Raw genomic sequence first — 15,658 nt, 5'->3', positions numbered from 1 at the left:
TGTTAAATGGGCATAATTATGATATTGTCTCATATCGATCGCAGACCCCTGATTTGAATCAAAATCGTATCGTGACAAACTTTGTGATGTGAGCAAATATCGTATCGTTGTCCAAATAATCTATATATCATATCGTGATTAAACCTATATTGAAGAGGTCTTAAAAAAGGTCTTAAAAGGTACTGAATTTAACTTCAGGATTCCTGCATATAAAGCATCAAGCATCAAAGCAGAATAAAGTGTATAAGATTATGTAGATTTTTTTAAGTATTTAAACTGACTGTAATAATGTAAACACAGTACACTGCACACAAAGGCAAACTAAGACAAAAATAAGTTAGCGAGTAATTTTTTAAAAAGAAAGAAAATTGATTATTGGGAGTTGTGAATCGTGGAAGATAAGAATCACGATTCTTACAATCCAAGATCCAAGTGGACAAAATTCTTAATTTTTAGAACAACATGCGGCGTCCCTTAAACAGTACTGGAACTTCAGTTGAGTTAGTTTGCGCTAAGATCAATATTTGGATGTTCTAAATGACACACTTGAAGGAGCAGCATTATGTAGCACAGCCATGTCTCCGTCCTGCGGGGCTGGTCTCCGTCCTGCAGGGTTGGGGATGGATAGAATAGACAGATCGCTGACTGGGAGACCTCAGGCAAGATGGAGGCAAATCTGTCAGCTACAACTGTTGTCACCCCTGCCAAGTGTGCCCTGGGACACTGGCCTACATACACACACACACGCACACACACACACACACACACACACACACACACACACACACACACACACACACACACACACTACATACACACACACTACTGCTGGAGGACAGAGACAGACTGGGAGAGCACCAGCCCTCTTCCATCCATCCATCCATGGTTACATAGCCATCATTTCAGACTGTCTTGTGACCCGAGGTTACTGTCAAATGTTTGATCATACCTGGATATCTATAAATGTCGTGCTATATTAGATTACACCTTCTGACATTAAGAGTTTATTGCGCTGTTTTTTCACAAGAAAATATACAGGCAATATGTAGCAGTTCAGTTTCCCCCAGAAAAGTTGTTAGTCCCGGTGGAAAGTGTCTTTTGTGAAAAAGATAAGAATGAAAAAGGTACTAAAAGCAGTTATGGGATGGTGCTACGCTGAACCCAGGCTGTGCTGAGGAGAAGCCAGACTGAAGAGATGTGTTTTTAGTCTGATTTTGAAAAGGTTGATGGAGCCAGACAGAGTCACGGATGGAGAGTGGGAGGGAGCTCCAGAGCTCGGGAGCAGCAGCAGAGAACGCTCGCTCACCAAGGGTGGATCTTTTGGTCCACGTGAGGGATGTCGTGTAGGTCAGACAGGTATGAGGGGGTGTAGAGGTAGAGTAGGTCAGACAGGTATGAGGGGGTGTAGAGGTGGAGTAGGTCAGACAGGTATGAGGGGGTGTAGAGGTGGAGTAGGTCAGACAGGTATGAGGGGGTGGAGAGGTGGAGTAGGTCAGACAGGTATGAGGGGGTGTAGAGGTAGAGTAGGTCAGACAGGTATGAGGGGGTGTAGAGGTGGAGTAGGTCAGACAGGTATGAGGGGGTGTAGAGGTGGAGTAGGTCAGACAGGTATGAGGGGGTGGAGAGGTGGAGTAGGTCAGACAGGTATGAGGGGGTGTAGAGGTAGAGTAGGTCAGACAGGTATGAGGGGGTGTAGAGGTGGAGTAGGTCAGACAGGTATGAGGGGGTGTAGAGGTGGAGTAGGTCAGACAGGTATGAGGGGGTGTAGAGGTACAGCTCGCTCCTAACGCGAGCTGTACCGGTACTACAGACTTCACTTCATGTCAGCTGTCAGCCTGTCAATGCGGTTTGTTGCCACACAATAAACCAGCGGTTTGTTCCAAGCCAGTGTGATCCTTGACTCACTCTCACACGGCAGCCAATCAGCATTGAACAGCAAGCGACTGATGCCAGCGAAATTTCGCTCGAGTTGGGATATTTAATCTCGGGCGACGAGCGAGTTTTCTCCCTATCGCTCTGTCTCTGTCGCTCGGACGGCCAGCGATTTTTCTCCCGGGCGAATATACGCTCAATCGCTCGTTTGCATTGACTTTGTATGTAAACTCGATGCCAGCGAAAAACTTTAATAGGTCGGTGTGTACGCAGCTTTATTCTCCACAGGCTTAAGAACTACACGTCATAACAATAATAATAAACATTGACATATTCTCAGTTTCATTAAACATCTTCCTGTTTAAGCAAACCCCTAACATTAAAGACATGGTAGTGTGTTCTGCTCAAGCCCCAACCTTTGTTTCTGAAAAATTAGGCCAACAATGGTTTTAGTCTCTATAGCCTATAGCCAAGTGTTGAGCAATGCAAAACTCAAGGCTCCAACTAGGGCTGGGTCGGTTTGAAAATTTTAAAACCGGTTCGATATTGCCGTCTAAACCGGATCGAACCGGTATACCGATTTTTTTTGTAATTAAAAAAAAAAAAAAAAAAAGAATTTAAGCAGGGCTCCCGAGTGTGGCCCATAACTGTCTGTAGTGCAACTTCAGTCCACCTGATAGCGATAATACACCTCTAAGCTGGTATTGTCAACCAGCAATGATACTGAATAAAAAGAAGCAGGACGCCTGTGTAACAAACACACCCTATATTTATTTCTCATAACTATTCAGCTCAACTTTTCTTCTAAACATCAAAATAATAAATGAAATAAGACTTCTGCCTATAGTGCAACTTGAGAAAAGGCTAATAAAAACACAAGCAGTGCAATCAGAATGGATTGGCTTACAGCTGAGCTGCCTTATAAACTTCAAAACTCACAAATTCACACAATATAGGGCCTAGGCATGGGTCGGTTTGAACATTTTGAAACCGGTTCGATATTCCCCCAAAAAACGTATCAAAGCGGCTGCAGTTGTTGGCGATAATGCACCTCTAAGCTGGTATGCTGCCAACCAGCACGAACACTGAATACAAATAAGCAGAACCTTTTAACTGTAACAACACACTGTTTTTATTTCTCATAACTATTCAGCTTAACTTTTCTTCAAACATCAACATAATAAACAAAATAAGACTTTTGCCTACTAGTGCAACTTGAGAAGAGGCTAATACGAACAATAGTGCAATCAGAATAGACTGGCAATTTTTTTTTTTTTTTTTTTTTTTAGGTTTTTTCGGTTTGCACATGATCAAACCGGTTTGGGCTCGTATACCGAACCGAACCGGTAAAACCGGAAATCGACCCATGCCTAGCTCCAACACAAGAGTCCAGAAATGAATGAGTGACATCACGGTGGCTCTGTCCATATTTTCATACCGTCTATGGTTCCGAGCTTCTGAGTCCAATTTTACAATGAGATGCACCCACTTTAACCCTGAGGTGTAATTATTACTTCAGACTAACTAATAAGTAATAAAACCACTAGTAAACCAGTAGGCGGCGCCTGGCCTGCTGTTCAGTGAGTGGCCTGACTGCGGGCACACAATTTTATTTTATTTTATTTATTTCTTTTGCAGTCCAGGCCACCGGGCATCGGCCCGACGTGCCCGATTATGCAGTCCGCGCCTGTATGATGGGGTGTAGAGTTGGTGTAGGTCAGACAGGTACAGTATGAGGGGGTCAGACCATGCAGGACTTTATAGGTGAGGAGGACGATCTCTGTTTTCCTTTTATTTGGACATTTCCCCCCCCCCTCCCATTTTCTCCTCATTGTACTTGGCCAATCCCCCCTGCTGTCCCGTTGTTGCTCCGCCCCTCTGCCGATCTGGGGAGAGCTGTAGTCGAGCACGTGCTTCCTCTGATACATGTGCAGTCGCCAGCCGCCGCTTTTCACCTGACATCGAGGCGTTTCACCGGCAGGATGTAGCGCATGCGTGGGAGGATCACGCTATCCCCCCCCAGTTCCCCTCCCACCGAACAGGCACCCTGACCGACCAGAGGAGGCAACTAGTAGTGCAGCTGACCAGGACTCCCTACCGGCTTCCCACCCGCCACTTACAGTATTGTGTCTGCGTCTGACCAAGCCGGAAGTACCGCCGCCGGGAATTGAACCCGGGGTGACCCAGAGGTGGAGTTTAGAGAGGAACACAGAGGAGGAAAGCACGGACTTACTACTGCCCCCTACTGGGTTTAAATCGCCTCTCTTTGATCTCCACCTCAATGGCCGTCTCTCCCTCACTGGGCACCGGATCTACTGGCCCAGGAGCGCACAGGCCACCACATGGAGAGGAGAGGAGACGAGAGGAGGAGCTTAGCAGATGAGAGAGGAGGAGAGCCACGGAAAGGAAAGAGGAGAGGAGAGATTGAAAAGAAAGGATGAGAAAGGAAGAAGAGAAGAGAGGAAATTGACAGTTTCACTCACTGTTGGTTATTTGGGTGCGTAAGGAAGAGAGAGAGTGTGTGTGTGTGTGTGTGTGTGTGTGTGTGTGTGTGTGTGTGTGTGTGTGTGTGTGTGTGTCAGTTGCCCCCCCAGCTTATAACAGGGAGTGGGGGGGGGGGGGGGTTGAGGGGCGTTTGAAATGACATCAGGTGCGTCTCAGGTGTGAAGTGAATTCCAGCACAGGTGGATTGCGCTCGCACCGGGGGAGAACACTCCATGTTTTACACTGACGTTTCTGGCAGCTCTTTCTCAAATGTTTCGTCTTTCTTTGAGACGACTTCTTGCCTGTCGTCATTCTAAACTCGCAGCCTCATTTAAGACGTAGAACTGGACGGACGCAGGGAAGCACGTACGCAGGCAGAGCATATCTCAAAATGTAACTTTATCTTTTAACATCAGTTCCAAAATGTACACACACAAAGCTTATGTCACTATTATTTTCCCCCCTTCCCTAATTATTATTATTTCATATGAGATATTTTAATACGATTTCAAACATTTATATGATATAAAATAAATGTATTATCTACTGTATCTGGGGATTACTTTGAATCAAAATAGAAAATGCTAAACAAATAAGTGGAAGCTGGTGTCCTTATTGAAATGCTATTCTTAATTCGAGTCGCTCATCTACCTGTGAGCTGTGGAGGATTCGACCCCCACACCGTCACATATGTTCCCCGCAACTCTTTGTGTAGGGCACAGCTTCCACGCCGACGTGGAGTCCCGGCTTTCTGGATGGGGTCAGTGTGTGAGCATATTGTACGTATGCTGCGGGTTTATTTTTAAAAGTCACAGATGTCCGCACTGCCAGCCCGTTAAGACCGTCCGTCATCTGTGCCAATTAAGACTTTTTAAAATTCCTCTCGTTTTATTTTGCGAGCGAATAGGATGATGACAGAGGCCAATCAGCAGCTAATTATTCCAATCTAGTGCTGCATCTCTATCTGAGGGAATGTGTGCTGTAACTGTGTGTGTGTGCGTGTGCATGTGTCTGTGTGTGTGCGTGTGCATGTGTCTGTGTGTGTGCGTGTGCATGTGTCTGTATGTGTATGTGTATGTGTGCATGCATGCGGGCGGGTGTGCATTTATACATGCGAGTGAGAGAAAGGCAGCTTCCAAGATGTGTATATTTTGCGAGAGTAATTGTCCGTGCTTATGCACTTGTGTGCGTAGGAGGGGGAGGCCATATTTAAGCCCCCCCCCCCCCCGTAATTTAACAGTTGCAGTGTTCCGTTTTTCCCGGCGCTGCTGCTCGCTGCTGCCCTTGGTGGCGGGTGGGGGTGGGGCTCCAGCGCTCCTTGAAGAAGAGAAGCGGCCTGGGCCGCCCGCTGTAAACAAAGTTGACTTGCCGACAGATGGATTGAATGACAGAGAGGCTAACTGAGCCAGGAACGGGCCTGGCAGCATCGCACTGAGCAGAGAGGAGGGGGGAGATAAAGGGGGGGGGGGGGGGAGAGGAGACGGGAGAGGAGGAGGGGAGAGGAGAGGAGAGGAGAGGAGAGGTGGCCAACAGGAGAGGAGAGGAGAGGAGAGGAGAGGAGAGGAGAGGAGAGGAGAGGAGAGGAGAGGAGAGGAGAGGAGACGGGAGAGGAGGAGGGGAGAGGAGAGGAGAGGAGAGGAGAGGTGGCCAACAGGAGAGGTGAGGTGGCCAACAGCAGAGGAGGAGGAGAGGAGAGGGGAGAGGAGAGCAGTGGGGGAGAGGAGAGGGGGGAGAGAGAGGAGGCGAGAGGAGAGGAGGAGAGGAGGAGAGGGGGAGAGAGGAGAGGTGGAGAGGAGAGGGGGAGAGGAGGTGGGGGGGAGAGGAGAGGAGTGGAGGAGAGGGGGGGAGGAGGGGGGAGGAGAGGGGAGGGGAGGGGAGAGGGGGAGAGGAGCGGAGAGGAGAGGGGGGAGAGGAGGAGAGGAGAGGGGGAGAGGAGAGGAGGGGAGAGGGGGAGAGGAGCGGAGAGGTGGCCAACAGGAGAGGAGGTGTGAACAGGTGCAGGGCCGCTGAAGGAAGAACCAGCAGATGGAGAGAGACACAGCCAGTTTAGTTACAGGGAAAAAAGGGTGGGAGGGATCAGTGAGAGAGGGGGAGGGAGGTGGTGCGCGGGGGGGCGGGGGGGTAGGACCAGCAGAAAAGGGATGATGGCAGAGAGAGAGAGAGAGAGGGATGGAGGGATGGACGGACAGAGCAGAGCTGTGTAGCAATGAGGCTGCATCAGGCCGTCTCTCTCATTTGTTTGTTTCATTAAGTGCAAAGTGTGATAGACTTGCGTCACCCAGAGACTTAATAAAATGTGCTAAAACACATTGAGGTGTGTGTGTGTGTGTGTGTGTGTGTGTGTGTGTGTGTGTGTGTGTGTGTGTGTGTGTGTGTGTGTGTGTGTGTGTGTGTGTGTGTGGTCTGCTACACTGAAGAATTCTTCTGAGCTTTGTTGTATATGCAGTGTCAACGCTACATTAGCGTAGCAAAGTGTTAGAATATGTCACTTTATTTTCCTTGCAACGCACCCATCCCTGTTGTTGGCAGTGTCTCTCTCTCTCTCTCAGGCATACATACACAAGGCCTCTCTCTCTCTCTCTCTCTCTCTCTCTCAGCATTTCTCTCTGACACATACATACAGACACGCTCACACACACACACACACACACACACACACACACACACACACACACACACACACACACACACACACACACACGCAGGCACATCATGATGAGTGTCTTCTCTCATAAATAGCTGCTCTTCACTCGAATTCCACCACAAAAATGAATCATCACAAGTGTCATTTTGTCACCATTTTGTGCACGTGAGAGTGAGCAAGTTGTTAGCAGTTGTAATTGATGGTCTTGGTTCATTACAATTAAAGTCCAGTGAACATTTTCACACACCCAAGATGAAGCTCACCAAAGAATTGTTTTACTTTGTGTGTGTATTGGTTTAATAATTAATTGTAATGCAAATATATATTTTGTATCTTTAGGTATATAGATCTATGGATCCATTTGAGTGGAAGAAGGCAGGCCTACCTTGTCTTGAAATTGCAATTGAGAGATGTAAACACCTAAACATCAGTCATTCTCAATGACTTATCTGTCCATACTGATTAACTACTACTACTACTACTCACTGCTACTACTACTCATTGCTGCTACTACTACTACTCACTGCTACGCATTGTCTTTTTAACGCTACTCACTGTGCTTATTGTCTTTTTAAAGTTTGCATTTGAATCAGAAAATCTGCTTCCTCATTTGTGATTGTAATGAAATGAACATGGCTGAAAGTCAGCAGTGAGCACATCCAGTCGTACAGATGGTCCTCTCACTCTGCTTCAGCATCTCCTCCACAGCTCTTTGCCGCCATCATCAACATCTTCCAACAGTCCCTTCTTTGTGGCGAGCAAAGCTGGCGTGTGTGTGTGTGTGTGTGTGTGTGTGTGTGTGTGTGTGTGTGTGTGTGTGTGTGTGTGTGTGTGTGTGTGTGTGTGTGTGTGTGTGTGTGTGTGTGTGTGTGTGTGTGTCTGTCTGTCCTATAGGCTGCTCACAAGCTTTCACCTGTATGTTAATTTCACACCTGTTATCTTGCAACGGAGGAACATTGCAGAGCAGAAACAAAAACATGTCCATGCATTCATTTGAGGAATTATACCGTCACTTTTCCTCTCACTATATTAGATGCAAATCATTGATACATTTGTCTCTCGACCATCTGAGTTTGGTTTATAGACGAAAAATACAAAAGGAACCACTTGTGAGGTGCTTTGTATTTGAAAGTGCTCCCAACAATGAACACTTCAAAGTTGGTCCAGAGCTGCACCAATTATGTGCGCATTTCTCGGTGGTTTGAAATGACAACTAAATGTCTTTAACATTTAGTGTACAAAACTGTAGGTGTGTGTGTGTGTGTGTGTGTGTATGTGTATGTGTATGTGTGTGTGTGTGTTCTCTTATATACCTGACGTGTGTGTGCGTGTGTGTGTGTGTGTGTGTGTTCTCTTATATACCTGACGTGTGTGTGCGTGTGTATGTGTGTGTGTGTGTTCTCTTATATACCTGACGTGTGTGTGTGTTCTCTTATATACCTGACGTGTGTGTGCGTGTGTTCTCTTATATACCTGACGTGTGTGTGCGTGTGTTCTCTTATATACCTGACGTGTGTGTGTGTGTGTGTGTGTGTGTGTGTGTTCTCTTATATACCTGACGTGTGTGTGTGTGTGTTCTCTTATATACCTGACGTGTGTGTGTGTGTGTGTGTGTGTGTGTGTGTGTTCTCTTATATACCTGACGTGTGTGTGTGTGTTTGTGTGTGTGTGTGTGTTCTCTTATATACCTGACGTGTGTGTGTGTGTGTTCTCTTATATACCTGACGTGTGTGTGTGTGTGTGTGTGTGTGTGTGTGTGTTCTCTTATATACCTGACGTGTGTGTGTGTGTGTGTGTGTGCGTGTGTGTGTGTGTGTGTGTGTGTGTGTGTTCTCTTATATACCTGAAGTGTGTGTGCATGTGTGTGTGTGTTCTCTTATATACCTGACGTGTGTGTGTTCTCTTATATACCTGATGTGTGTGTGTGTGTGTGTGTGTGTGTGTGTGTGTGTATCATGTTTATTGCGAGAGACTGTGTTTAGGATCCTTACTTGAGGCCAAACATCGCTCGGCGGGGTGTGTCTGTGTGGGTCAGCGAGCGTCTCCAAGTCCTCCGTCTGACTCCACTTTGCGTTCGCTCTCTGATGAAGCTTCCTGGCGCGGGGACGCCGGCGGCACCGCGGGGCGCTGCAAACGCCGCGCTTGGTCGGCGCCTGGCACCCCACATCTTAATGGGCAACAGCTTGAATAGTGCCCACTTAGGCAGGCAGCGCCCGACCGGGCCCCCCCGCTCCAGCCGGCCAGCCAGCCCACCACCGCCTCTGCCACCTCCCACTTACCCAGCAGCCCTCTGTACCTGGCCACCGCCCCAGAGTCATTCCAACCCACCTTAGGCCCGCGGCCCGCGCAGCTCCAGCCATACTTATCAAGCTGTCCTCCAGTGCGCCGGGGCCAGGCAGCTACAAACAGGCGCAGCTATCCGCTAACGGAACATTCAGTCCATTGCCTCCTCCACGGCCCAAACATGACTTCCTGCCATCGGCGTCAACCCAGAATGCATTCACCAATGAGCTGGAAGGCAGACTGTTGTCCAGGGAGAATCATCCAGCTCCGGCCCCCCCCCCCCCATATTCAGCCTCTGCTCCCTCCCCATCGCCCTGAACACTCTGCTCCAGGGCCTGGCTCTTCCATGGTTGACGTCCCTCCTCGGCTTCTTGCCTTTCACAGTGCTCGTCATGCAGAGTACCAGGCTTTGTCCTAGACGCTCCATCAGGGGCCTCAAATCTCGAAAGTCCATCTAAAGTTCAAGTTTCAGGTGCGCTGGTTCTGCTGTTTTCCTGCTGTTGGTGGAGTCAGTTTTTTTGACTGAACGAACAGTAACCTAAGTTTGGCAGCAGCCCTGTTCAAGATGGCCACCCAGCCTGCTGCTCCCACACCCAGAGCAAGAACCCAAGGCCTGAATTGGTTGATTCTGTTCCGTCGTGTGCTGCTCCATTCCGCTCTACTTGTGAAATATTGGCTAACTGTGTCGGCATGGACAAACATTTGCCAAATGCGTTCTTCTCTCACTCTATTCTATATTTCGATCTCCTTCTGTTGTTGGTCGTCCTTCTCTTCTTTCGCTGACTGCTGGAACTTCCTGGCTGTCTGTCTGATGCTAATTGGTGGGTAAACAGGTCTGGTGTCCCTCCCCCCCCCCCCAGGTCCCCCCCCCCCCCCCCCCCCCACCACACACACACACACACACACACACACACACACACACACGGCCCCCCTGGAACCCCTCACAGGACCAAATGGCTGGCAATGGCTGGCCCGCCATCTCCCGCTGAGCCCTGGTGTGCGCTTTGGTGGCTCAGGCTGCTGTTCAAGCCCAGCAGGGGTTCATTCACACACACACACACACACACACACACACACACACACACACACACACACACACACTCATAAGCACACACACTCTCCGAGTGTCCCCTGCACACCCGCCACCCGCTTTCACACCCCAGACAGCAGGACAGCAGGAGAAAACACACACACGCGCACACACACACACACACACACACACACACACACACACACACACAGACACACACACACACACACACACACAGGGAGGAAGGAACAGACAGACGCGGTCACTTTAGAGTTGCGGGCCAAACGCTGTAGGGGAGAAAAGTTTTCACTTAAAGTGGAGAATTCTCTCTTCATTCTTCTGTCTTCATCAGCGCTGTTGGACTTCAGGAAGGTTCTGTTGATGTGTTAGTTTTCTCCCCGTCTTTGTTGTGTTTCTTTTCCTTCTCTCTTTGTCCCGGTGTTGGAGCGACTTCTGTTCATACATGAGCAAAAATACATTTCTCACCGCCAGCAGGAACAAGCACCTTTTGTTTGAATTGTCATATTGACTTCGATGAGAGTAGAGCAATCAGTGATTTGGTTCATGTGGGGTTGTGAATGTGATAGACTGATTTCATATCATACTAGGATCATGTTTTCAGCATTAGTGTATGATGCTGTACACTGAATCCTATCTATAAATGTTGAACTTGAAACGAGCAAGGTGACAAGCAGGAGAAGAGATCCTAGAGTCAAGCGTCAATCTTCTGCTTCACAATCTCAACCGTGTCTGTTAAACACTCAGTGGATCAAACTCTGGTTCTGGTTCTAATGGACTATACATCCTTTTGGCTGCTGTTGTCTTTTGTGTGTGTGTATGTGTGTGTGTCTGCGTGTGTGTGTGTGTGTGTGTGTGTGTCCGCGTGCGTGTGTGTGTGTTGTGGACAGCTGCAGTATCACTCAGGGGTCTTCAAGCTGATAGGGGCCTGACACTTTTACCCTTCCACCCCTCCTGAGTCCCCCTCTCTCTGTAGCCGCTTTCACACACGAGCCACAGAAAGTGCTGTTACACAGGACTCTATAGCACGATGTAACTGGTACTGTTACAAAATCCATCATTGGAATCGACTCCAGAAATTCTGATCGGTGCACCCCTATAATTCATCATAAATAAAGAAAAAACAAACAGACATGATGTTTTATTCTGACAGCCCTCCTCCCTCCTCTCTCTCTCCTCCAGACAGGAGAAGGAGAGTGCCGAGCGCGCTCGTGAGGACGACGTGGCGGCCGTGAGCCAGGCTGCGCGGCAGAGCGAGGGCGAGCTGGCGGTGCTGCTGGAGCAAACGGAGGCACAGCACCAGCAGAGAGGTTCGTTGGTTCCACCGCTGCCATGAGCTCTGAGTGGGCTTCAGCACAGTGTCATCATCACTCAGAGACTCTCCCCTCACACACCTCTCTACGCCTCTCTACACCTCTCTACTAGGGGTGGGAATCGTGGAGTAACTCACGATACGATATGGTCACGATACTTGGCCCTCGATAACGATATTATCACGATACAGCGATTCTGCGATAATCGATATATTGGAAGAAATTTAACCTACGATACATCACGATATCTGTGTAACTGAAGAGAAAAAAATACCCCTAAAAGGCAAGAAGCAGGTATTATGTATTTATTTGCAGAATTGACATGAACTCTCTGAGTTCACTCACTCACTCATACCATTTTCCATACCACGGAGGAAAAGTTACACATTAAGTCTTTTTATTATTATTATTAAAACAAGAAAACTTATATAACCTACCTACCTACTGTATATAATTTCTAAAAGTAGATATTAATGATCAAACATTTCCATTCATGTAGCCTACAGTATTTATGTTTTTGTTTCAACTACAAACATAAATAAACGTCAACTTGAAACTATGTTTCAACTACCACACACAGCATAATATTTTAGCCTGTTTATTATTATTATTTTTTTTAAATAAACATATCGATACTTGGTGCCAGTGTATCGATAACGTATCGCAAGTGGAAATATCGCGATACCGTGAGTATCAATATTTTGTCCCACCCCTACTCTCTACACCTCTCTACCCACACATGCTCTCCCATTACCATGACCTGAAGCAACGCTGCTACAATGTCTGCCGAGATGTCCACACCTCAAACACCTACAGGATTTGGCCTCTGTCTTATGTTCTTCTCCTCCTCCTTGTGCTCGTCACAGAAACAACGTCAAAGTCTTGTGTACCTGAACCTCAGACTTCCCAACAGGCAGCATTCAAACCTTTTCAGAATCAGAATCAGAATCACTTTTATTGCCACAGTATGCAAGTTACATACGAGGAATTTGTCTTAGTGTCTGTATGCAGCGTAGCGGTCACATCAATATGCAGGGATAAGAAGTAGGAAGATAACTAACGGCAATCGCAAGGTTGCAAGTGCAATCAAATCGAATCAAATCGAGTCAATATATACAATATGTACATGAGTGGTGAAGTGTTCTGTGGATGATAAATATGAATTTACGTTGGATTTACATGAGATTTACAGACTGAGTTAAATAGACGTTAAATAGGCAGTGGATTTACATGAATTTACAGTCAGAGTTAGATAAGAGTTTACATTGAATGTACATGAAACTTACAGGCTAAGTTAAATAGGCATTAATGTGCAGGGAATTTACATCAATTTACCAGTCCCAGTTAGACAGGCATTAAATTAGATACAGTATGAGTTCCAGTTTTATGGGGGGGGGAGTTCAGTTGAGTTTAGGAGGAGGTAGTGAGTTTGTGTGTGGGGGGGGGGGGTTGTTGGTGAGGCCCTTGGCGGAAGGGGTTTCCGGGCCTTGTTGGTGAGGCTGATGGCGGTTGGGAAGAAGCTGGTCTTGTGGCGGGTGGTTCTGGTCTTGGCAGACCTCAGCCTCTTGCCATCTTTTCAATGCAGAATTAACATCTCTATACAGCTGTACACCAGCATTGCTGAGTAAGCGTGGGTTTGGACCGGCCGTAGAACCTTGTCTCCTCCCCCACAGTGCAGAACACCTCCTGTTAGTCGCATCGACCCAACAACCGCAGCTACACCTGTCGCTCAGCGGTTGTACATGTGTCATGTGGGGTCGATATCGCTGTTAGCAAGTCCCAGAGACCACAGCAGGCGTATCGGTTCTCTGTTACAGAGGGGAGAAGCAAAGACCAGAATAGAATGGAATAAGATGGAGCGTAACAGACAAGGTCATGCCTGAATAGCAAGGAACAAAACACAAGAGAGTTGGACAGAACAGAACAGAGCCATATAACAACACCATGTGATGACCTACTTTATTGATGGAACATTGGAATCAGTGTCTTTGCTTGCCCCCCATCCACTCAGATGTCAGGCTCAGATATCGAGTAGACTAGCGCCCCTTGTGGTGGGAGGGCGTCTTGCTCAAGGACACCTCAGTGCGGTGGATGGATGCTTGGCGAAACGGGGGCTTGAACCTATACCCTCCTGGTTGAAGGATCCTCTCCCTCCCCATTCGCTATTTCCGCTTTTCCATCACATGGTACAGGCTCGACTCAACTCAACTCTACTCGCCTTTTTTTTAGGTTTCCATTGGGCAAGTACAAGGTTACCATAGTACACGATACCTGGTACTTTTTTAGTACCACCTCCGTCGAAGTTCCAAAGCGAGCTGAGGTCGATACCAGAAGGTGACGTGAAAACACTGCAGACCACTGATTGGTCAGAGAGAATCGTCATCATGATTGCGCTAACGTTAGCTACCAGGTTAGCTTACAGTACCCTCTTGCATCGCCTTTGAGCGTCTGTTTTTTCCCCAGCACTCTTTTGTGTTGTGTCTCCTTGCTGTCACTAACAGCCACATAGCGAGAATCAGGAACACCTGTGTTCCCTCCATATCCTCCTTTGTCGCAGTGTGGAAAGTCAAGTGGTACGACCAAACGCGAGTTGAGTTCAGCCATAAGCCCACCCTGCTACTCTCCAGTACCCGGACAGAGCAGAACGGAGCGGGATGGGACCAGATCACAACTGATCTGAACTGAACCTAAAGAGCAGAACAGACCAGGCCAGAACACAACACAACACAACACAACACAACACATAAGAGGAGAACAGAGGATGGTCGGGCAGAGTGGAGGGGAGACGAGGAGTGCAGAGAGAGCCAGCTCTGAGCTCCCTGTCTGTCTGCACAGCAGAGCTGCTGCTGCTAGCACATCTGTTGCACCATCTGGAACCCCCCCACACCACCACCCTCCACCCCACCATCATCCTCCAGCACTCTCTCTTCACCTCCCTCCCTCCCTCCCTCCCTCCCTCTCCTCTCTTTTTATTTACCTGTGGTTCCCCCCAACAACTAGGGAGCCTGCTGCTACACACAACAAAGATGCTGGGGGTGTATAGAGGGGAGGGGAGGGGAGGGGAGGGGAGGGGAGGGGAGGGGAGGGGAGGGGAGGGGAGGGGAGGGGGAGTAAACAAAGGGTTTGTTTCTGGCGCGTGTCGGCAGCACACATGTTGTCTAAAGAGAGCTGACATCAGAGCGCAGCAGGAAGCTGGGGACGGGGACGGGGACGGGGGGGGGGAGGGAGGGGGACGGGGAGGGAGGGAGGGAGGGGTGGCCGTCCTTTAGTAGCTCGCATCACTTCCTCTCCCCGTGCAGCCCAACAGACGAGCTGGATAATTAGCTTTCTTGCTCTCCAGATCCAGCCTGTCCTGTCCATCCGTTTGTCCTCCTGTCCATCCCTCCGTCCGTCCGTCCTTATTCTCCGCTCCCTCCCACCTTTTTCACATTTTTCCCTTTTTTTCCCGTTTGCTTTTCCAGTGAATGTGGACAGAGCGGCCTCTACAGAGCAGCCTCGAGATGCTACCACATAGTTGTTTCTCTCCCTGTTTTTCCTCTGTTTGTTTCCAGTGCCAGTTCTGCTGTGTTTCTGTGTCCCACGGTTCTTTTTGGCCTACGCACGGCCAGACACATTCAAAGCCTGTTCAGCTAATTAGCATTCTTCACGCAACTTTTCCACCACTGACCAAACTTTGTTCAGTGTGTGTGTGTGTGTGTGTGTGTGTGTGTGTGTGTGTGTGTGTGTGTGTGTGTGTGTGTGTGTGTGTGTGTGTGTGTGTGGGCATGCGCGTTTGTGTGGTTTAGTTGCATGTACTGCAGCATCCAGTTTCTGCCCTCCATGCACTATCTGTGGCAGCGTTGTGCAGCAGGCTGTATGGAGATAAATGTTAGGTTAGGTTAGGTTGTGCAGCAGGCTGTATGGAGATAAATGTTAGGTTAGGTTAGGTTGTGCAGCAGGCTGTATGGAGATAAATGTTAGGTTAGGTTAGGTTGTGCAGCAGGCTGTATGGAGATAAATGTTAGGTTAGGTTAG

General features: G+C 48.3%; 1 protein-coding gene across 1 annotated transcript in view; it reads left to right on the top strand.

Annotated features, from left to right (window-relative positions):
• Positions 1–15,658, top strand: part of sdccag8 (SHH signaling and ciliogenesis regulator sdccag8) — a 75,179-nt gene that overhangs the window by 21,673 nt on the left and 37,848 nt on the right. The window contains exon 14 of the mRNA XM_083658445.1: positions 11,514–11,641. Coding sequence (XP_083514571.1) covers positions 11,514–11,641 — 128 coding nt within the window. The remainder of the gene's footprint in view (positions 1–11,513; positions 11,642–15,658) is intronic.

Source organism: Poromitra crassiceps, assembly GCF_964638095.1.
Source record: "Poromitra crassiceps genome assembly, chromosome: 22".
Classification (NCBI taxonomy): Eukaryota; Metazoa; Chordata; class Actinopteri; order Beryciformes; family Melamphaidae; genus Poromitra; species Poromitra crassiceps.
The sequence above is the reverse complement of the archived record's forward strand: the minus strand, read 5'-3'. Positions and strand labels throughout refer to the sequence as shown.